Here is a 24,210-nt window from a genome sequence, read left to right on the forward strand (position 1 = left end):
AGTTCATTGATGCAAGCATATCCTCTTTTGGTAAAGAGAGCCATGGCTGCTATAATCCTTTTTGCGACTACATATTTATGTGAGTCAGGATTTTCATCCCTGGTAACTATCAAAACAAAGAGACGGATCCGGTTGGATGCAAAGGATGACATTCGTGTTGCTGTTGTCCTATTAAAGGCGAAGCCACAATTTCATGTTCTTGTTGAAGACAAACAGCAGCTTCCTTCATTAAATTAAATCGAAGATATTGAAAAACAATCTGCATTCGCTATTTCTTAAATTTAATAAAACATAAATTTTGTTACCAATTCAATTTAATTTTATTGCCACAAAGGGGGCCCAAGCCAACTAAACTTTTGTTTTAAGGGGTCCGCGTTAAAAAAATTTTAAGAACCCCTGCCCTAGACTTATAAATCAGTTACACAAGGGAAATATGCTGTCGATGAGGCTGACTTTGCGATAGGCTAACTTGTGTCAAAAAATAAAATAAATTTCAAAATAATGCTTTGGAGTAAAAGCAGACATTGAACAAGAAGTATAGGTTTCTCTAATGCCGTTTTTCGACAACAAAACAGTACGAACATCTAGCGTCTGTGAGTGAGATAAGTAAGGAAGCAAAAAAGTGTTGCCTGATAATCAGGAAATTTGAAAGCAATTTTTTATAGTTTTTTATGAAAGTTAGCTTCTTATTAGACGTGAGGTTGCAGTTTGTGAGGACAAATTGTAAAAAGGAGATGCGAGCTTGTTTTGTAAAAGCGTTCTTTTGCTTTGTTGCTAAGGTAGCACTTAATATTACGACTTCAATATTGTAATAGCCTATAAGGCAATGGTTTTCAACCAGGGTTCCGCGGAACCAGGCGCGGATTTATGGGAGGGGCCCAGGGGGCCCGGGCCCCCCCCGAAATTTTGTGAAAAATTGTATGTTTCCGCATCAAATGGTTTGATATGCTTCTAAACAGCTGATATTAGTCCCTCGGCATCACAATTGATGAAAATGGTTGTTTTAATGTCTATTTTCTAGCATATCGTATATGTCGTAGTATCATTGTTCATATCTGTTTAGCTTTTTCTTTCTTTTTAATTGATTTTCAAATTTTCTGGCCCCCCCCGAAAAAAACTCTTAGATTCGCGCCTGCGCGGAACCCTAAGGTTCCGCCAGTAAGTCTAGGGGTTCCGTAAGTTTACATTCAAATCCGAGAGTCTATTTTATTAGTATATGCATATTGTTTAAATATTATAAAATATTGATTAGGTTTGCCACTATTAATAAATTTGCTACAGTTTAACACGTTTGCTGCGATTCCGAATTTTCGTTGCTTTCTTGTGGTGCGATTACCTTTAACTTTCTGCTTTTCCGCCAAATTTCGTCGACATGTTTTCTTCGCTTCACGCTTTTTCAGACAGTTTAATCGTTTGTACACCGGTGGGTCAAATCGCCGTGAACGTGTTAGAGATCATGTTGTTTTGCCAGTAGGCTATTAGGTTTTTACAGTTTGTATTTTTATTGCAAGCTATACAAATAAATCTGAACATGAGTATTTTAATTTAATTAATCAAATGATGTTTTTTGCATAAGGCAATTACATTATTGAACAGGGGTTCCTCGAGCTTTTCGAACGTTTCATTGGGTTCCGTTCTACCAAAAAGGTTGAAAACCACTCACTTGTTGAAATGACGACTTGCTGGTCCTACGAATTTCAGCGCAAACATTTTGGATTTTCTGATTGCACATCACAACGTTTTTATGAACCCCAGGTAAGTTCGTAAAGAAATCACAGCGACCATGTTTTCGTTTGACTAGTGGCTAGTTTGCAGTAAATGTTTTTAGCTGTAGGCCTACGAGTTTGCAAAGTTTGCACGTTGTTGCAAAGAATTAAATCATGTTGCGATTACTGAGTAGGCTAAGGCTGTAAGCCAGGGGTTCTTAACCTTTTTTGTCTCGTTTACCCCTTGCCGAATAAAAAAAGGAAAATTTACCCCTACCGTTTTGGTGGCCCCTTGTGATGTCATCGTGTCCAGTCAACCATGCGAAGAAATGCAAATAAAGGAAGTTGCAATCTTAGCAGAGTTGCAATCCACTTTGTGGTCGAAGTCCTAATTAGGTTGTGTAGCCAACAGTAAAAATGTAGCACACATACGCTGCTGAAATGAAACTGGTATTAGTCTGTAGGGTTAGATGTTACAAGTCTATTTGCGTGGAGATGCCTAAGCATAAATAGTGCCTAAGCGTGCCTAAGCATAAATTTAAATCAAAATTGAGTGCAACAGTTTTTTAATAACTGAAAAAATGAAGTTTGCTTTAATTTATGATTCAGTAAATTTACCCCCTCGGTAGGTGAAATTTACCCCCGGTTAAGAACCCCTGCTGTAAGCGATTCATTGTCACCAGTCGAGTTCATGTTTTGCAAACTTACGATAAGGCTTTCTTTATAAAAGCAGAAACATTATCCAACCCGAGTTACTTTTACATAGTCAAAACCAAAAAATAAAAGAATTTTTGAAATGAGGTTACATCAATTACCAAATGGATTGTTTGTTAAAAACTGAAGCTCTTAAAGTACAATCATTGAACAATGGTGTATAAACATCAAATTTTTGATGGGCATATGCAATTTTTGAAAGGTTTTCAGTTTGCGGGGTTCTTAACCTTTAAATGGAGATTCTAAGCCTGTAAGACACTTATAGGCTACAATATCAGCAAAAAAACTCTAAACCAGTGTTTCTCAACCGGGGATCCGTGAAGCGATTTCAGGGGGTCCGTGAAAGTTTCCGAGGTTTCAGCATGATTGATAAATTGCAAAATTTAAAAATTGTTTGTGCTTTGTTTCTGTATTAGCTTGCAGTGATTTTCAAACTGTAAGATGCAACGCACTGGCGCCTCGTTTGAAACGGACATTGGACATTGCACAATGGACATTGCGGACATTGCACAAAAGTTTGGTTTCTCAACTAAAAAATATCATATAAATGACTTAAACCTTTTAATAAGGCTATGTTGGCTATCTTCAACTTAATTCTTTTGAAACAGCGTATTAATAACATAATTTCGTCAATTTCATCAATCGTCAAGTGCGGTGCAAACTCAGCAAATTATTTTAAGTGTGTTACTTCGAAACTTATGTCACATCTGCAGGGCCCACAAGAGGCGGGGACAACCGGTGCATTGCACCGGGGCCCGGTGAGTTCAAAATGTCTAAATTCACGCGATAGAAAGATTGATTTGAACGATTTTGCATAAAATATTGTTTTTATATTAGTTCCGTATGTCAAATGGGGCCCTCTTATGGGTAGCCTAGGCTATGCCCTTTTTTTAAATTACAGAATTTTCAATTTTTTGAGTTTAGGGGGCCCGACAAAATGTTTAAATTTGCGTGCTCAGGTCGATTTTGCATAAAATATTGTTTTTTATATGAATATTAGTTTTGTATTTTGAATGGGCCCCCTCATGGGTATGCCCTTTTTTAGAACAACAATATTTTCATTTTTTTGCGTTCAGGGGGCCAATAAAATGTTTAAATTTGCGTGTTAAGGTCAATTTTACATAAAAGTTTTTTAATGCTTCTAAGTTGGTATTTCGTATATTGAAGTTGGTATTTCTTATATTGAAGTTGGTATTTCTTAATGTCATGAACAATAGCAATGCATTCATCCTAAGTTTGCTCCCCTAGTCTCTGCAGATTTCAAGGTCAGAAATGGTATTGTATGTTAATGTAAAGCTGTAGGCACACATATGCAATGATATGTCAGCCATGTCGGATAGTATTGCAATTTTTATCTTCGAAATGGCTGATTTTACTCACTTGTTGCCATGGTTACAGTTGCCATGGTGTTGCCAGAGTTAGGAGGGGTTAGAGATGGGAAAGGTTAGAGTTTTGATCTTTGCCCAGGACTAAAAAAAATATTCAAAATACAAGTTTTTGTTTTCAACAGCTATAAACTTTTCCTCAAATTAGGGCAGAATTCCATATCTGACAACGCTATTAAGGCTCTTTTTACACTATGTAGTGTTTTAGCATTTTATCTTTGTGTATAACTAGTGTGTAGGCTATCTGTGAATTTAAAGTTATATTTACAATAGTGCATTGTTTGTGAAATAATGGAGTGTTAATACTTTAACCTAATTTATCCTTTGTAAGAACGCGCACCGCAAAGTTTGCTTGTGATTAGTGAGATATCACGCGACATGTCGCGCTGGGGGGCCCGGCAGCAACATCTGCACCGGGGCCCGGCAGGGCTCTTGGAGGCCCTGCACATATGATTCCATAAGGAGACGCGATATACCAAAATTTCAAATAGAAATTTTTAGGGGTCCGCGACCGCTTCAAAAGCACCAAAAGGGGTCCACCCAGAAAAAAAGGTTGAGAACCACTGCTATAAATGCTTGAGCTTTTAATTTATAAATTATCTCTTTGGTTGATAACATGATGCATTTGACGACAGCAATCACACAGTTTCACTTTTTTTTCGCAAAAACGCTAGATATTTTTTTCTTATCAGATTCTGGCTTTGCAAGCTTTTGAAATATGTTTTTTTCCGATTTGGGTACTTATTTTTCACCAAGCTCTAACTAACTAACTAACTAACTAACTAACTAACTAACTAACTAACTAACTAACTAACTAACTAACTAACTAACTAACTAACTAACTAACTAACTAACTAACTAACTAACTAACTAACTAACTAACTAACTAACTAACTAACTAACTAACTAACTAACTAACTAACTAACTAACTAACTAACTAACTAACTAACTAACTAACTAACTAACTAACTAACTAACTAACTAACTAACTAACTAACTAACTAACTAACTAACTAACTAACTAACTAACTAACTAACTAACTAACTAACTAACTAACTAACTAACTAACTAACTAACTAACTAACTTGAGGCACGTATGTGGTGAAATGTATTCCAATCTTGATGGTACATTGTGGCGAAATTTATTCATAGCTTGTCACGTCAGTGGCGGAACCAAACAAGAGCATTGTCGGTAATGGTTTTGAGGTCGTTGTCTTCACATGAAGCAATTTATACTACACAGAAATGACACCAGTTTTTGTGACTATTGAGTAGAAACTGCAACTTACCGAAAGCGTAGATTCTGTATGTACTTTTTTTTGTCAAATGAATATAAGGATTTTGTGCTGCACTGTTACTATCTGATTACTATGTGTTTATGTTCATGCAGTGTGGCTCAAGCAAAATTGGATACCTCGTGTACAGAATCATAATGTTTCTCTACACTCTGGCTTGGATTATAGCAGATGTCGCGTCCATCAATCAACCTGATTATTGGATTTTTCTGACAAATTGGACAGAAGTGACTTGTTGCTTGTATTTTCTTTTAGCATTGGTAGTTCTTGCCTACAGCTTCACTGCACAATCTCAGACCGATCACAGTAAGTTATGACAAGTGGTGCACATACAGCAAATTAATTTATTTTTTAACTTGATTCAACGTTTAACCCTATCTTAATACGAGCTGTTTTCGTACGCAGAAAACTCGTCACGGGCTATCTTAGCCCCGTGCTAATTAATCGTTAATAACCGGAGCAATGAAAATCACAAAGTCAAAATATTTTACAAGATAATAGCAATGTGTATTATGGGTAGGCTATAAAAATTAAATTTTTACCCAACAAATTTATTGGAATAAAGTGTTTGAAATGAAAAAAGACGTCAGAAAGTCGATTTTTATTCTACTTTCCCTGAAATAGCTTCAAAATTGAAATTTTTGAATTCATGAAGTAATGCTAAACTAAACAAAAAATTACTTTTGCTTATAAACATAAGGCCTTTTTGGGCGCTTTCACAATTCAAAGTAATTGCACTAACATTTATATTGCACTTACCTTAAATTGCATATAATTGGTCACAGCGGTAAACCATAATCTCTTCGTGGGAAAATTGTAACATAAGATTCCCAAATCCGTTCGTCTGCATGTAATGACCGAAAAATAAACACTCTTTTGAAACGTCTATTCAAAAGTGTATTCCTGTAAAATTAGCCCGCGGCTATCGAAAATGGAACGCAACACCGTACGCCTCTAAAACTGTCACTACAGAATAGATTACTTGGATAAAAGACGGAAATTTTATCCAGCTAGCAAGCACTAAGCAAACAGTTAAACTTGCGACTGACTTCCAACAAACAATTTTACGAATGACTAGAATAATTTGCGATATCTCAAATGCACGTAGACAGTAACTGTGACGCACTAATGAAAGACAATTATGAAGTCATTCAAACAGGTGTTCAAGCGGCTAATGCAATATTTCATCAGGTCTTACGACCGATGGTGCAATATTTGGACATTTTCTAGCAATTTCCTTGACGTAAGATGCCAGCTAGGTTAAGTAGACCATAACGGTTTTATATGACGTTTGATTTGGTGAATAATTGTCGGGAACAATATTTAACATTGCACGAAAATGTCTAGTCACCTGAGACGAAATGCTTATTGTGAGGGCAGGAAGATAGAAAAATGACCAGTGTAGGTTTAGAAAATTCGCAAAGAATAAATACTAAAAGTCAAGAAATTTCACATTTCTAGCATATTTCCTTCTGAGAAATATTTCACTACTAGAGTTGGGCGTCCTCATAAAGCCATCACTGTCGCTACAGATAGGATTAAAGACAACGAATCAATGTAAAAAACGGTTACTTTGCTGTCTGGATGGGTCTTGCATATGCTGTCTTTATGATATATTTATAAAGTTTTTCAGTAGTCTAACATAGTTTGAAAAAATGAGCTTGAAATTTGTTGGTAAAGCGGTACGGTAGGTCAGGTACATATTTGTTTCATTGTCTGCAGCAGGCTCTTAGGCTACAAATACAATCTTTGTCGTATAAGGCCTGTTTTGTCACTACTTTTAGTCTAAAAGTGTAAGTTTAAAAGTAATAGTAAACCTAACAGTGTAGGGGTTCAATAGTTACTGATACTATTCTATAGTTATATAGGCCTAGATAGATTTAATAGTTAGGCTATATAGGTTCCATAGTTACGATTCAGTCCCGATATGACCAGACTTTTCAATTAATCTTTTATCAAGGTCCATAATATCCCTTTTTTAACAACACAAAGGGTAGGATTAAGAATTGTTCTCATTTGAAAATTAACAAAATGACGAAAATATTACAAACTAAAAGACATGGCCTACATGTCCACAGTTGATTCAGAAATTTTCTGCCCAATTTTATAAATGTTCCACAAAAAATGCATTTGTTTCTAAACTTTCACAACCTAAATCATGCAAATTTTTAATTGAATAAGCTTATTTTGCATGGATTTAATGCCTTTTTATCTAATATTAGAGCATAATCTTGATGTTTAAAGCAAAGTAGAAATAATAAATTTCATCTTAATGAAATTGTAAAATATGCTTAAATTTGTTTCCAAATTCTCGACAGATCAAACAGTTTGGGAAAGCAGTTGTATCTCTTGCATCTGTAGCTCCTTATCATTCCAAAGGATACCGGACTTTAAAATTAATCTATTATCAAATTCCATAAAATTAATATTTTTATCTTCCACAAAGGGAGGTTTGACAATAATATTTATTTGAAAATTAGCAGAAGAGAAAACCAGTTGGCTTGTCATTAAACTAGTAAAAAAAAGGAAGCCCATCAAACTAGTGGGCAATAAAGAGTACGGTAGCGTATTCGATTATATTGGAGAAGACCTTCATTGAATTTTTGTTCTTGTGGTACAGGTGCAGCATGCTCAAATGCCATGTTTTAACTGATAAAATTTTCTTTTCAGAGCTTCTGTGGCTCCACAAAATAACGTGGATCATTTTCAGTACCGCTCTGTCCGCGGCCTTGGTGATTGATGTTGTGTTCTGGGCCCTCCTCTCTACACGCTTACCTACTTCAGCCATTGTTGAGCCATTCAACATTCACTCTCACGCAATCAATTATGTACTGATGGTCATCGACCTCTTTGTCAATAGCATTCCAATCCGATTGTTGCATTTTGTACATCCAATGGGTTACGGTTTGACCTACACAGTATTTACATTGATTCTTCACGGCGCAAACTTCAACTCAGCCATATATCCAGTGCTAGACTGGGAAAATTCTCCAGGAATATCTGCTGGTTTAATATTGGGTACTTCATTTGTTGGTTTCCCAATTGCTCATGTGATTAATTTTGGTTTGTATCACTTGAGAGGCTTTTTGTACAGAAATTGTTGCAACAACGACAGACAAACAACGATATATGATGATCACACCGCAGATGCAATGGAAATGGGCGGAGAAAGCAACAAAGCTTTCGAGCAAGGTCATGCTAACAGCGCAGCCAAAGCTGATAATATGTAAGATTCCAGTGATTTTGATTGGGAAACGGATACGGAATACATTATTTCTTTGCTTGTATTTTATGTTGTTTGTAAGTGCAACAACTATATCTTCCATAGCAGGCCTGATAATGAAATGTTGTTTGCAGATCATTATATTGTTTAACGATGTTGACATCTATGACGTGTTGGCACTTTGGTGTTGCAAAAAGTACACTAAAGCGCTTTATTACGCAAAAAGGTCAAATCTTTTTTCACTCCTCAAGTGGACTTTTTATTTTTTGCATTGGATCAACACACAGCATGGTTTATAAGCTGTAGCTTACTGTTGAGAAGAAGCGATCTTCCTGGCGTCAGCACTACTTGACTACTCACTATAGAACAGCGAGCATTGTGTTTCGCTAACCATACCGGTGTAGCCTCCACACCAGCCATCAAGACCTTCCCAAAAACATGTGTTAATCGGCAGTCGAGAGTAGCAAGAATTGTCAGCGATAGGCACGTGTTTCGCCAATGAGGCTGGGCTCATCAGTATCCCACAACAGTGATTGAGAACTATGTGGCATGTATTAGTGGTGCGATACTGCTGAGCCCAGTCTCATGGGCGGAGCACGTGTCTATCGCTGACAATTCTTGCTACACTCGACTGCCGAGAAACAAGCTTTATGTATTTGCGACATCTAGCGGATTTCCAATACTTAAAGTCTTTACACCAACAGTGCAAAACAGGCATGACGAACCTTTTTGCGGTCGCTGGCCACTTTGTCAATTACACATGAGTTATCGGGCAACACAACTTTTTAATCGTAACCTACTATGAAATCTTTTAGAAGCGACTCGATCAAGATATTATTCATGAAAAGTAACAAACGGCAGATGAAAGTAATAAAACCCACACAGTTGAAATCATCTCACGCAGAATCGAAACACACAACAATAAAAATAAAAACAAATTAACTTGAGCAAAAAGGATGAAGGCATAAAACAGCTTTGAGATGTCTTTTTATGCATGAGCGATTGTCAAATTGTTTTACGGGCCGCAGGTTCGTCACCTCTGGTGTAAAAGAACAAATCTATCAAACTGACAAGAATCATGCTATTTGAATACAAAGAGGCATGGCAAGGGCTTAAATGAAAGTCGTCACTGACTTTAGCTCCAAGCATTATCCTTCTGCTACTCATGCATTGAAATTGTTAACTTCTCGTTGTTATGATGTAGAAGGATCTCATTTCGCCCCGATAGCTCAGTTGGTTAGCGCGTCACTTCTGGAACGAAGAATCTTCAAGATCAAGCGGCGCTGGCTCGACTCTCGGGGTGTGCGCTTGAGCAACGCACGTTAAAGACTGCTCTCCATTCAGCGGCATCTAATGGATGGAGTAATTCTCCGGCAACAAGATTTCAACAATCGGAAACTTCACTCTGTCAATCTCGGTGACCGGGCCTGCGTCAGTGATTCAAAGCCTCTACAAGTATGCGAAACTGCCAGGATTAAGCTCTGCAAGAAGCTTTCCCGGTCTGAGGATAAAAAATTCAATCAAGCAATCAATCAATTTACTTTCTCAATCATTCTGTGTCGTTTCCATTGTGGCTTTATTGTGTTCATAAATTTATTGGTATTTCTGTTGTATTGCTTCAAATTATACTTTTGCCTAAAAAAAATCAAAAAAATTACCCAAGTTGAAGTTGATACCTTAGACTTAGTGAGCAGGACCGTTGAGAAGATGACTTGTCAGGTACCAATGAAACATTTTGGCCTCAAACTAAGACGTTTCTAAGATAAACGCACTACATCAAAAAAACGAGGAGATGTGCTTAAGTCCCTGGCCCCTTAGAAAGTGTACGGGCTCCTAAAGCAATAAGGCGTCCTGGACCAAACGTACCTGGTAGACCTCCTGACAATGTACTGTTAGTGAGTGGAAACTGTAAGAAATGACACCTCTCTAGTTTTTATGGTGTCTTAGTTTTAAAACGAAGAAGTTCAGATCAGCTTTGCTTTATTTCTGTCCATCACAGCAAAAACAATGCATTTCACAAAATAATATAAGTCTAGAAGTAGGTAGAACTTTAAGAAGCATAACGAAAACATTAAGATGTGCTCGTGAAGGAAGAAGACAAAGCTACTTGAGTGAAAAGATTTGACACAGTTACAAAAGACAAAATACTGGTATGGATATTTTCAGATAATAATTGTGAGAAGGCATGAGATATGAACCCACCCAATTACAAGACTGAAAACAATGAATGATCTGATGGTACATTGCTCTAAGTTTCAAGTATGTTCCATCCAATTGATGTGCTGGGTTAGTGCTGTTGTAACCAAAAGTCAATAAAGTCAAATTTGTCCTGTTTTTTTTTCGAAGTTGATAAAACGCCTTTATAAACTAAATTTCAGGTTGATACGATAAGAGGTTTTAGAGTTATTAAAATAAAAAATTTTCGTTTAATCAAATTTTCTTTTAGCATAGGCTAGTTTTTGGTTGATCTTTTTTGTTGTTTTAATAAAGCTGCAACAGATATTAATTTTTTGTTGCAATTGTCACATATTAATCCCTTTGTTGCAATTTCTGAAATAATATTCTTGTTTTGCCCATTAGGCTAGGCTACTTATGTTTTAATGTTTAAATTTCAATTAGTGTAGTTTCAACCATTTAAAATATTTGTCTCCCCAAGAAAGAAAACTTTACACCCTGCTAACATTTTCAGTTTGGTTTCGTTACTGCTACATCATTTTTTATCGCTTTCAACTTTAAGCAAAAGAAAAATATAAGAAGTTTAATTTGGTGAACTCAGATTCTCGTTTAAAGATTGATTGATTGAATCTTCATCCTCGGACTGGGAAAGCTTGTTGCAGAGCTTAATCCTGGCAGTTTCGCATACTTGTAGAGGCTTTGAATCACTGACGCAGGCCCGGTCACTGAGATTGGCAGAGTGAAGTTTCCGATTGTTGAAGTCTTGTTGCCGGGAAACTTTTCCATCCATTAGATGCCGCTGAATGTAGAGCAGTCCTTAACGTGCGTTGCTCAAGTGAACACCCCGAGAGTCGAACCAGCACCGCTTGATCTTGAAGATTCTTCGTTCTAAAAGTGACGCGCTAACCAACTGAGATATCGGGGCGGAAAAAAAAACAAACCATTCAGAAACAGCTACTTTATTTACCTTTCTGCTTTGAGTTTGTCTTGCTGGTTTATCAGTCCGTCAACACTAAAAGTTAAAGCCATAACCTATGGCCTATTTTAACAGCAGGTTAATTCAACTTCGGTATTGTTAATCAATTTCAGTTTTGATGAAAACGTGCTATATTTCGTCTACGTTCAGACCTTGTATCTACAGTAACCTCTGTCGGTTCTTAGAAGGATGAGAGTGACCTATTGGCTGACGGACTCAACGACTCGGTCTCAACGAGAACAATTTGCCAACCAGCAATTCAAGACATTTTTCTAAAATGAAACAGACAAATGTGGTCTCATAGCAATTGCAGAAAAGAAAATGTGAGATGTGGATTATTCTTAATAGCGAAATACTGCATATCGTATGCCTTAAACATATCGTACTTTGCAAACATAATACAGATTGCAAATAGGCTACAGCTCAAACACAAGTTTAAACTATATAGGCTACCTCAGATTAAACATGATTGAACTGTCTAATTTTGTTACACACTGCCATAGATTTTACCATTGCCAATTCACATGTACTTAATGCAAGTGACTAAGGTCTGGTGCTCCACTTTTACCTACAGTACATTCACCACTTGGTCTGTGTTACTTTCTTTTTGCAATATATTTGATTAATGTCGCTTACAAAATACAGTAAACAGGAAAAAACAAAATAAAGAATCAACGTTCCATTCCCTCTATACAACGTGACTTGTTCCTACTCGTCTGCTCAACCAAAGAATTAGCCTTCACAGGCACGTTCGACATCGACAATATTTATAACATATCGCCCAAAAAGGAAGGTAAAACCAATAGGCCTACTTTCGGGACTGAGACAAAACTCGGACACTTAAAACTAACGAAGACGAAGTACAGTATATCAAATATATAAAAAGGTACAATGATGAAACATTTGTCTTGTATGAACATAGTATAGACATCTTCTGTAACCTGTATATCAACGATTCGCAACCTGGAGTCTACGGGCCCCCAATGGGTTTGTGAAAAGGTTTAATGGAGTTCATGAATAGCCTACAATAGGAATTAAATTTGTTGGTGTGTATCATTGCTAGTTTGTAGGCCTACAATGGTGATGGCTAAGATTTGTAGGCTGCAACGCAGCATAGCCTACTTGAATTTGTTGGTGTATCATTTCATGTTTGAGAAAATTTTTAATTCAATTCGATTACAAAATTTCATTTAAACTTTTATTTAATAAAACTCTGTCTTGAAAATTAAGGAGTGCCTAAGCTTAATATTGTTTTAAAAGGGGTCTGTGACCAAACAAAAGTTGAGAACCACTGCTGTAGACCACAATCACTTCATGTTTGTTCAATTGAAGAGATTTTTAAGCATAGACAATTAGTTGGGCTATAATGTAACGTATGGCTCTTTTGTTTGTCATAAATATATCTTAAAAAATTATTAAAAAAATAACAAAACACAGCGTTTTGATAACGTATTGTTACTGGTAGACTATGCATTTTAAACAGTATAGGCTACATCATGTTGTGCGGTTGGGTTATTATTTTCTTCCAGCTCTATGCTCTTCACGTTATTGTCTAATGTCGATTGATTATTGCGAGTGTCTTTCTTGCAACGACTTGCTGCAATTATCCGCAATTGATACAAACCAAAATTAACTAGAAATGTTAAAGGTAAACCAACAAGTATACTTCCAAGGGAGTAACCAATGGCAGTACCAGGAGCATTGGCCCAATCCAGTAAGGAGTAAACGGCTGAGATGTAATCCGCTCCGTGCAGAATCAAAACAAAAATGACGTATGTGATGGCGTATCCCATCGTATGGAACAAATGGAGGAAACGAAGAGGAACATCGTTTATAAAAAGATCAATTACGAGTAAAACGTAATTTATTGCATGTGAATGAATAATGGTGGCATCTGAAAGGAGATGAGCGGGCAAACGAGAAGACAAGAAAAACCAAAATAGTATATCGGTTCCCAAGGCTGCAGAGAGAGCCGTGTTGTATACTAGCCAAGTGACCTTGTGAAACCAACAGAGTTCTGAAAAAAAATGTTTAGTTTCAAACACTGCTTTACGTAAACAGCTTAGCTCCGATGACTGGCTATGGGCTACAACGTAAAATAACCAAAAATATTTAACTTATTCTCAATAAATTTTTAAGTAACCAGCATTTGCTGAAAGGACAACAACATTCGATAAAATGTTGACCCAATAAACTGTCGTTCGATGAACTATCGTAGTAGGTTACAGATATAACAACCAGTAGGCCTATAGGCTACAGTATGCTACGCCCACTCACCATAATCCGTTTCACAATGGGTTACATAGCCGTAACCTACAACCAAGAGAGCAAGAAAAAAATATAAACATCCAGTGACTTCGGTCCAGCTTGTTAAGTATATCCAGTAGTTGTCTTGATATTTTACAGCACTGCTGATCATCCATCCCAAAGTATAAAAGAATACAATGATTCTGTACGCAAAGAAAATCAACCGGTTTTTTCCCCACTGAAAGTGTAAAAAATATAAAACTGAAAATTGAGCATAAAACTATGAAATTGAAGTCTTCTGTTTAAGAACTTCACAAAAGTTTACACAAGCTTTAACTTAGCCAAGTTTACAAATATCAATATCTATCAAATTGGCATGGATTAATTGTGGCTTGAACTGCTTTGATGATGTAATTTAGAATATATAAATTTCTTGTTAATGCCGAAGGGTTGATCGTTGCTTGGTCAGAAACATCAACTTTACGTACTTTTGGATATTTACAATGTTTTGGAAAAGCGGTTAAAATTTCAAAAACTGTAAACTCTTGGAGTTGTAACTATGGAAAAATAGTTTTGCATTTTGCTTTGTTTTGCTAAAAATGGCGGTTGACTTGCTGACTTTCCGATCTTTCGCTTTTATTTGCTTCCACTCCGTTTCCTTTATTAAAGATCATTAGTTGCGCAATTGTTTGTGGTCAGTAAATTTATTGATACTGCTGGACAAAAAACAAACTTGATTGGTTGATAAGGCGTTTGAAAATATTTAATTTTCAACACTTTCAAATTTTTGTTAAAAGTTTCCCCACCATACAAAACGCACACGTTCGAATTTGACAAGCTACACTTGCAACAATAGTTTCCTCAGTAAGTTGTGAAAGTATTAAACTTTATACAAAACTCACTTGCGATTCATAAAAGCGATTTGCAGTTACACCAGAAAAACCAAAATATTTCCCGTGGAACTCATTTCGCCAGCCAGAACGTAAAGTAGACATATCAGTTAAAGTATTTGCAAAAACGAAGATAATATTTCTTAATAAAATCAGGTTCACTTGAAAGATCGATGAAAATGCACACAGCTGCAAATAAGAATTTGTTTAAACAATTAACAAATATGCTACTTCAATTTTTGAACATAATAATTTATCGCAATATAAGCCATATTATAATAGTTATATTACATTAGTTAATGCATGTTACAAAGTAGGGATAAAGTTTTTTCCCGCGATTAAAGCGGAACCAAATATTCCAATCACATCTCCAATTTTTCTGCCTTAATAATGGTAAGTTCGCTGTGTTTTCACCTTTAGCTATATAACTGCAATTCACGCATCAATGTTGTTTCTCACATACGGGAAAAGCTGTAGGCTAATCTATAGTGTGTGAGCCGGGCTGAGGAGTCCGCCTCCTGCTTGATACAAAAAATAAACAATAGAATTTTTGTTTGCAATCTTTTTCATAATATTGTTTCTTGTTTTCGATATTGCGCTCTAAAACCTTTTTCAGAAAAGAGAAGTGCTTGTTCTTGTCAGATTTTGTGAAAATCTTCATTTAAATTTCGATCATAACTTAAGTGAAATTAAATAAAAAAATAAATAAAAACTTAAATAAAAATTTGGCAACTCTCAAAAAAAAATTGGTGACACTAAAGCCGTAGTCGGAGTTGGCTGGTTGTAATGTAAACCGAAGAATCGGAGTCATACATTTTTACCCGACTCCACACTGATCGTGTATGCATCTCTGTAGGTTCGATAGTCTTGCTAAATTTACTTTCGTTTACATATAAGCTTTAAGAGTCTATCATATGCACGTCTTAAACTTTTAAAGTTTTGCCATTTATTTCTTTTGCTGGTTTTGTTTCCGTGCTTTATTTTGAAATTGTTACCATTACTTTTGCATGCCGACAAAGAAAAATAAAATTGAATCTACTTGTTTCCCTTGATACGGCAGCTACACTATGCAAAGAAGTTTTTGATGGAACTCTGTATCTTCACATCAGTCAACTCAACTGACTAAATTTGCGAAATCAAACAGCAATATTCAGTCAGAAAGAGAAACGTGACAAAGACATTTTAAATTGGTACCTCTGTCACATCATATCATCGTAAGCAAGACCGTTTTTAAATGCTGCTGAGTAAAGATTAATAAATATATTCCTTTCCTTTTCGTTGCGGCCTACTCACAAACAATAGAATTATACAATTACAATGCTTATATAGAAAAAAATAATCTTTTATTTCGCTGATGTCATAATTTCATTAAAGCTTCAACATTCTTTGTAAAAAAAAGTTTTCTTTATTTCTTCAATATTTTTCAAGCGTCAATTTTTGAAATTACACCACGTTTGGCAAAAACGTTTAGTAATCTTCCATGAATAATATTGTATGCAAAACAAACTTCCATTTCTAAAATAACTCAGTTAGTTCGATCTATACTTAACTTTGATATATTGCAATTATAATATGCTCATTGTCTACAGAAGAGCAGAGGCAGCACAAGCAACTTGATAATGAAATTTTAAGGAAAACTTCAAGTGAACTTTCAGATTAATTTCTTAGAATCCGAAACCTTGTCAATTGTAATTGGTTCGTTATGCACTGGGCCGCTCAGAAGATAATTTGGGCCCTGCATCAATGAGACCCTCGGGCCCAAAATCAAGACACCTCTAAGAAAAACGCACTACATCCATAGAATATGAGGTGGTTTCTTGAAGTTTCCTGGCCCCATGTAGGCCTATAAGTAACTGGCCCTCAAAATCACCCCGGACCCGAGTCCAAAGGTACCCCTTAGCCTCCTTGTCAACGTTACTGATCACTCATCTGACTTCACTGAAGTGAATAACTCAGGATTTAAAAAAAAAATTTTACTTGAAAATTGCGTCTGTTTTGTTGAACAGAGTGCAAGTTCGATCCAATTGTTTAATAATCAAGCTTACCTCCATTTTCTCGCTATCATGCCTCGAGTGCGTCCGCATTTAATGAGCGGCTCACTAAAACTAGGGGGGGGGGGTTAATCGGCTGTTTTTTTAAATCCAACTTTAGCCCTAGTTATAGGATACAAAAGGACATTTTAAGATCTCAAAAAAAAAATTGAAATTTCCGTCCAAACCCCGTTTTACCCTAAAAATTACTTTTATGCCAGTTAAAGTTTAAATATTATTTGCTACAGTACTAAAACACATTAAATATGTTGAAAGACTGCCGTAAACATTTTTTCTGGTTTTGGTTTCATCGCAAAACACGGGAAAATGGACATTTGCTTTGTGCGCATGACTACGCGCATGTGCAAAAGCGTAAGAAATAATGCAAACAGTATGTATGAAGCTGGTTGTATTTGAGCAGCCGTAAATTGATCAAAAACTACAGTATTCTCAAAAACTATTTTTCAAAAACAAAGTCGCTATTAGCTTGTTTTGTTACGATAACTGATTTAACTGATGAAACGTTTTAGGCTTTTGTTTGCAAAAATTTACTCTACATTTTTGATTCAAGCCCTCATTCTGATATTCTCCGCTCAATCCCTTTCCAACTACCTGTCTATTTTAACTGCTGGTTGCAGTTTAATCACGCAGATTGACTTGCCATTGATATGCTTTTGCTGCAACAACTACTGTAATTGAAAATCTCGATCTGAAAACTGCTGCTCAAGATGCTTCTCAACAGCAAGTTGTTGTAATGGATGTTTGTCGAACGAGAGGTGGTTGTTGTGAAAGCTCTATCAAAAGAACACCGGACAATGTTCTAATCCTGGAAGTGAGCTTTCACAAGGTCTTTCCTTAAGTTCCCTTACAATACACGGTATTGCACTCCAGGCAAGAAAAGGCAACATTTATGACTGAACCGTTTTTTCTTGAAACATATCGTTTTCTTTCGATTGCTTTTTGACACAAAAAACCTGTGTTTCATAGCTCCATTGCCACTTTTTAAACTACACCTGCAAACGAAAATTTTCGTACGCACCAATTCAATTTGCAACAAAACTCTTTATACGTTTCAGTACGTAACCGGTTACTACAAATAGATCTACTGCACTTTAAAATCCGTGACTTGCATTTTTCGTATCATTGAGAATATCGTGTCAGAACAGGTGTCCTCTTACGTAAACAGATTTTGTCGACATTAAATCCGTATAATTGTAAAATGTGAAGATCTTTCTGGCCAGGTCTGTTAACCTATTACCACAATGTTGTTTATAGCTATATATATTTTTAGTTAATCTACCGTCAAAAGACAATCAATTTCAGTAAGTTTAACGCTATTTAACGTGATGTGAGTGCTTAATGTTAAAAACGTTGGCAAAAAACATGCACACATTCAGACTGCATGTTCCTTGCTCAGCAATTAGCAAATACAACAGGAAAAGTATTTCACTACATTATGTGGTGTTTATAGGCACTTTTAATGGGGTAGGGTTTATTGTATACTACCATGAGCTGTCAACACGTAACATAAAGAGCAAACACTTCATACAATTGTATAGAGACTTATAGATAGATCTTTAGAAGAAGTCAAAAACGTGGGAAGGAAATCTTTCTGAATTCCACGCAAAACAAAAAACGCTATTCAGACTTTCACGATCGACAATGCAATAACCCCATGTTTTGTCGTGATAAGTATCAACACGGATATGCTTATAACTTTTCATCAAAAAGGTCGAACTTATTTAAGAAAATCTTAATTATATTGTACAGTCAACTTTATACAGTGCACCAAAATAACTTTTTATAAAAATAACAGCAGGACCAAGCACCACCAACCGCGCTAGCTAAACACAATAATTGCATCTGAAGATGGCATATTTTCTGTCAAAACCAGCAATCGCATGTAGTCTGGTTGAACGTTGATGGACAATTTTTACTATAGTAAATGATGTCCTACAGTTCAAGCTTTTGTCCACGTGTAAGGTTGGTTGTAAGGTTGTAAGGTTCAGTCGTCCCCGCATGGTTTCATCAACTGGCACACCTCCAGTTGCTTTAGGTATGTGGAGCCAACTGGTTCTTCCAACTAATTCATCTACTTTAAACTGTTAGGTTTGGTGGCCGTGCTTAATTTACTTTCGTGTACGTAACCTTTAAATTTGCATCGCATGCACGTTTTAAACTTTTGTAGTTTTGCCACCTTTTCCTTTTGTTGGTTTTGTTCCCGTTCACTATTTGTAACTTTATCATTGCTGTTGTTTTCCGACAAAGAAAAATAAATTGAATTGAATTGAAATTGAATTGGTTGGATATTAAAGTAACAAACGAGACAAACAATTAAAACCACCGACTCAAAGTGAAAATCAAGAAAACCAAATCGTGACGCAATCAGTTAACAACTTAAGAGTTAAAATAAAATAAAATATTAGTTTTTTATAATTTAGTTCATAACTAGATTTTTCACTTTTTGGATGTAGTTCATGTGTTATTTAAAATAACAATCATGCCAAAAAGTGCAGTAAGCCTTGGCAGAAATCAAATTTCGCGGCAGACGTAATTCATTAAAATATTTTCTAATTTGAAACTTTGCTTATAATATCAAATAACCATCAAAAGTATTTTTATTAGAAAAATATGCTTTCGTCATTGCTTTTAATTGAGTTCTGTTTTAAATGAAAATATTTTATCACAAAGGGCCATAGAGGGAGTCTTAAAATTACAAAGCTACTTATTTGAAAACTTAGACAGTCATCTACTCTGTCCTAAATTATTAATGTTTTGATACAAGTAATTATTACAAGCTGCCATATTTTAACTTGCAGAATTACAAAGCTACTGTACGTACATCAAGACTGCAATAATTTTCCGACCTGTTTACGCCGATAGCTCTAATTTTCATGCCTCAAGTGACGATAGCTTTCTTGAGGTACATTGTGCCGACAAAACGCAACAAATAATTATATAAAAAAGTTAAATCTCACGGTAGAAATAGCTGGTTTGCAAGTCGATACACGCAATTGAAGATATAGTTATTTATTACGTAGCCTCTCAAACAAAGGCAACTCACTAATCACTGCAAAACAATTACACGCGTGATGGTAATTTTAAGCTACAGTTGCTGCAGAAACTTTAGTCTATGATTGCGTAGAAAGTTGTCGTTGATTGGCATGAGCTCACCAGTGATCGATTAAAACGTGATTATTTTTGGTAGTATTGAAAATTTTCATTTTTTTTTTTTAACTTAAATTTGTCGATTTTGTATAGTAGTCTATTCATTGGCGTAGCCGAGGGGGGCGAAAGGGGCCATGCCCGCCCAAATTTTCAAAGTTTGGATTCCGAAGTTGAGCCCTTTGTTGAAAATGTAATAAGATTTGTAGAAATTTATATCGTTTTCCAAGACATCTGGTTATTAACACCTTCCAGGACTTGTTTTAAACACACAGAAAGACACCAATAAATTTTGCAAATCGCAAATCGCGCAAAATTTACGCGATTTATGCTTCTTTTAACTAATCTGTGGAAGCAATTTCAGAACCGCTCACTCTGTTGGGTTTTTGTGTAGTTTTTGAGTAGCTGAGTTTTTGGTGTTCTCTAAGTTTAGCCGCAGTTTTTACCCGTTTGTGCGTAATAGCTATCTTTAATAAGTTAATAGCTGTTTATCTGCTAATAAATTTCTTACAAATATTATCCTAAAAGTGTTTCCAGAAAGCACTATAACCCAATATTTGAGTGTAATTTTGCAAAAATTTTCCGGGGAAGCATGCCCACAGACCCCCCTACCATACTCGTGCCTTCGGCACGCTCTAACCCCCTAACAGTTTTATTAATTCCCTTGCTCAACCCACCAGGATACGCCACTGCACATCAGGGGACGATGTTTTAAATCAAACATTTTGACGTTCTCTTCAATTCCTCAAATATTTGTCCCCCAAAAATTGTTCTGGCTAAGCCACTGAGTCTATATTGCTTACTTTTTTTTTACATTATTTTATTGCACTACGTATCCTTTTGGATCATTGGTAAAGTCATAACAAGATTTGATGAAAAGTTCAGTAAGAAAGTTTTGTTTTGGCAATTTTTTTGAAGTAACTGAAATTGTTTCTTTTATTTTGAAATTACAAATTTTATACCAACTGGAAATTCTACATAGAACAGAGACCAATACATTTGACGCAACTGCTGCATAAAAGCTTCTTGGTTGGCCCAACTAATACGTGCCAGCTTTAAGGAAATTGTTTGTTGTAAATTTAACCGTTTACAATTTGCAACCATACGCATGCCAAAAAGAAGTGACAAAGGAGAAAATTCATTTAACGGAATGGGTAACACGGTGAAACCAGCTTTTTCTATTTTTTTTTTGTGTCCAGTGGACGTGGTTTTGATTTACTCCTGCCATGCTAGTTTACTTTGAAAGTAGTAGCCTACTGAACCTTATTTCTGATCAACACTCAGCCCCTGCACTCTGCAAAGGAATGAATTCAAGGTATCAACCAACAACGCACTCGACTAAGCCTTCATACCGCTGAGCTCACACTGTTTGTTTTGTAAAGCAATAAAAGCAGCGTACACCTGCGTTGGATAAAGCATACTCATTGTTATTATTACATTCAAATATGCACAAATTGCACATTACACAGCATTATTATTTATAAAAAAAAACTGCATTATAACTCCTTCATGTACTTAAAGTAGAATTACCTATTTGATTTAATATTTCTACTTTTTTTTAAGGATTGTATGGCTCTTTCCAGTTAGATGGAGAAGATAAGGCTACGCCGGTTCAGCTACGCCTTTGAGCTGAAGAGCCTGTGGTTATCAACCTTCTACTGTGCTTTTGAATTCTGTCAGAACGTGCAAACTAAAGTATTTATTTCACAATGCAGATATTAATCACCTGTTTTAGCCTGATGCTGCGAGTTACCTGTATGGTAATAACGAGTTGCACTAGCTTTCGGAACACAGTTCCCGAGTCATGTGCTATGACGAGTGGTGTTGAAATTAGTGAGTCGTTCTTTAATGCGGCTCTTTTGTTTGGCTTGAGGAGGCTTGTTGATGGTCAAAGACCGAACTTTTATTTGAGCTAAGGTGTACTTTTGTGTTGCCTATGTAGCTTTCCGTGCATCTCTTGCTTTATTATGATCTTGTAAACAAAGTTCTTGGTGGTATACACGTCGTACGTTCCGTTGTGGGCAGTCTTGTAGCCGGCAAGATTCAGATTTTGTTGTTTTTGAAGGGCGTTTTGGAGGGTTCCGAAACCTATAGCCACCAAGACAATCTGAAAAAATCTTCCGTCACAAACTCCAGCAGTAACCTCTCAAAGAAGAATTTCTCGACCATCAAAAGCTTAAAAGCAAAGGACATGACCTATCTCCCCAGCGACAAGGGCGGTGAATTTTGCATCATCGAAACAGAACGCTACGATGCAGTGGCCCAACAACACCTTAGCTACCCAAAGGTATACAAAACTTCAAGGATTACAAAAGCGCAAACCATAGAAGGAAAGCTTAACAGCACGTGGAGGACTATAGCCACCAGAGCTCAACTACCACATTACGTGACCAGATCTTACATCACCAACAACTCAAGTAGGCTATGCCACAATTCTACCACCTTTTCAAGACTGACAAAGAAGAACTTGACATCAAGATTAGTCCAATCGTCTCAAGTATAAACGGGCTAGCCGCCAAACTCTCACACCTAGTCTGCACCCTAAACTCCTTATTGAAAGACGTTCTGGCACACCTTACAAACAGTCAAGAACTACTAAACCAACTCAAAGACATGTTACAAGATACCTTGAGAAAATTCAACTTTCCTTTCAGTCTGGATGTGGCAGCTATGTAGGCTACACCTCTGTCCCCCCTAAGAAAGCGATTAACAACGTGATCCAAAAATTGTCGACAGAAAGAACATCAACTCTGCAGCCCGTTTCACCCTGAAGAGACCGGTTCCCTCCTCGTGATTATCTTTCAGAACAACTTCTTCCCATTCAAGAAGAAGTTCTATAGCCAAGTTGACGGTCTACCAACGGGAAACGCCGTATCTGCAATTTTCGCCATCCTCGTTATGGACACCCTTGGTTGGTTGGTTTTGAATCTTTATCAGCGGACTGACAAAGCCTTGATAGGTTATTCCTGGTAGTTTCGCATACTTGTAGAGGCTCTTGACGCAGGGCCGTTACCGAGATTAACAGAGTGAAGTTTCCGATTGTTGAAGTGTTGTTGCCGGGGAATTATTCCATTCACTAAGTGCCGCTGAATGGAGAGCAGTCCTGAAATGCGTTGCTTAAGCCCACACCCCGAGAGTCGAATTAGCGCCACGTGATCTTGAGCCGCGGGCACGTAACCACTGAGCTAACGGAGTGGACACTGCGAAACCAGACAAACCTCACTCTCTAAAGACAATACGTTAACGACACATTCTTGCTGACAGTCAACAACAGAGAAGCCTTAGCCACCCAAAACGTCCTCAATCAAGCTCACCCAGCTATTAACCTTGAAATAGAACTACCAACAGCAGACAACGCCATCTCACTACTGGACGTCACCACAAAGATCGACAGAGACGGCACAATCGATCACGAGTTTTACCAGAAAAAAGCAAAGACATAACTACCCCTACACTTCGACTCGGCCCTACCCACAAGTACAAGACCGTACTCCTAAACGAAATACAGAAAAGAAAAGATAGATGATCCTCTCCCAACAGAGCAACACCACACCTGACGGAATTCGAGAAGACGATCGAGGACAACGGATACCCCAACGACATTCTTAAGCAACGACCCAAATGACAACGACACCAGCAAAACAAACAAACCCCCCAGACATCATATAACCCAATAGGCCTACATTTTGAGTTTTATTTTATGAGCGACGACGCGGACCGTAAGGTAAAGAAAGTCTTCAAAGACCTGGATTTGCCAGCTTGCCTCTTTTGACGCTCACGAACCCTCCGAAACACCCTTCAAAAAAGACAAAAATTCTAATCTTGCCGGCTACAAGACTGTCCACTACGGAACGACAACATGTGTACCACCAAGAACTGTGTTTACAAGATCTTATGCAAGAAATGCAGGGAAAGCTACATGGGCAGCACGATCCGCCCACTCCACTCCCGCCTGAAAGAACACCTTAGCTCAGAAAAAAGTTCGGTCTGTGATCATCAACAACAGTGTCTGGCCGACTTTTAATTTACAATCATTGCCGGAAAAAATGGCGTGGTACAATTACGCTTCAAAGAGACAATTTATCATAAGTATCCAAAAATCAACAACCGTGCCGAAAGGGAAGAACTACATCACCTAATCTATTAATCAACTGATTCAATAAAATTTCACAGCAATAACACCTAACAACACAGAAACTCAACAGACAGCAGCCTCAACTTAAACACCATTCACAGCGAACTCGCAGCATCAATCTAAAACAGGTCACTAATATCTGCATTGGGAAGCAAGCAACGATCATGCTGCCAAAAATGAAACTCAATCTATTGCATAAAGTATTTATATAGCCTGGACAACTCACAGGGATGTTTTTGTTGTCGCCATAAGCAGTTTTCAGTGACA

General features: G+C 36.8%; 2 protein-coding genes across 2 annotated transcripts; one reads left to right on the forward strand and one right to left on the reverse strand.

The window, feature by feature from the left end:
• The first annotated feature begins 1,671 nt into the window (after positions 1–1,671).
• LOC145781643 (protein rolling stone-like) lies at positions 1,672–8,332 on the forward strand. Its single transcript, XM_082593318.1, has 3 exons — positions 1,672–1,755; positions 5,198–5,408; positions 7,773–8,332. The coding sequence occupies exons 1-3, from the start codon at positions 1,672–1,674 to the stop codon at positions 8,330–8,332; spliced, it is 855 nt and encodes a 284-aa protein (XP_082449444.1).
• A 4,619-nt stretch (positions 8,333–12,951) lies between these two features.
• Positions 12,952–14,718, reverse strand: LOC145781644 (protein rolling stone-like). The gene is made up of 3 exons (XM_082593319.1): positions 14,626–14,718; positions 13,754–13,961; positions 12,952–13,370 (listed from the first exon to the last, which is right to left on the reverse strand). The coding sequence occupies exons 1-3, from the start codon at positions 14,716–14,718 to the stop codon at positions 12,952–12,954; spliced, it is 720 nt and encodes a 239-aa protein (XP_082449445.1).
• Between the last annotated feature and the right edge of the window lie 9,492 nt (positions 14,719–24,210).

This window comes from Aplidium turbinatum, chromosome 13 (genome assembly GCF_918807975.1).
Source record: "Aplidium turbinatum chromosome 13, kaAplTurb1.1, whole genome shotgun sequence".
Lineage (NCBI taxonomy): Eukaryota > Metazoa > Chordata > Ascidiacea > Aplousobranchia > Polyclinidae > Aplidium > Aplidium turbinatum.

Bases quoted from the DNA above. Each gene is read 5' to 3' on its own strand.
- LOC145781644 (XM_082593319.1), bottom strand. From the start codon at position 14,718: ATGTCTACTTTACGTTCTGGCTGGCGAAATGAGTTCCACGGGAAATAT. The intron at 13,962-14,625 runs GTGAGTTTTGTA...TTACACTTTCAG, and splicing joins ATCGCTTTTATGAATCGCAA to TGGGGAAAAAACCGGTTGAT. The intron at 13,371-13,753 runs GTGAGTGGGCGT...ATCTCCTTTCAG, and splicing joins CCATTGTGAAACGGATTATG to ATGCCACCATTATTCATTCA.
- LOC145781643 (XM_082593318.1), top strand. From the start codon at position 1,672: ATGACGACTTGCTGGTCCTACGAATTTCAGCGCAAACATTTTGGATTT. The intron at 1,756-5,197 runs GTAAGTTCGTAA...ATGTTCATGCAG, and splicing joins AACGTTTTTATGAACCCCAG to TGTGGCTCAAGCAAAATTGG. The intron at 5,409-7,772 runs GTAAGTTATGAC...TTTTCTTTTCAG, and splicing joins ACAATCTCAGACCGATCACA to AGCTTCTGTGGCTCCACAAA.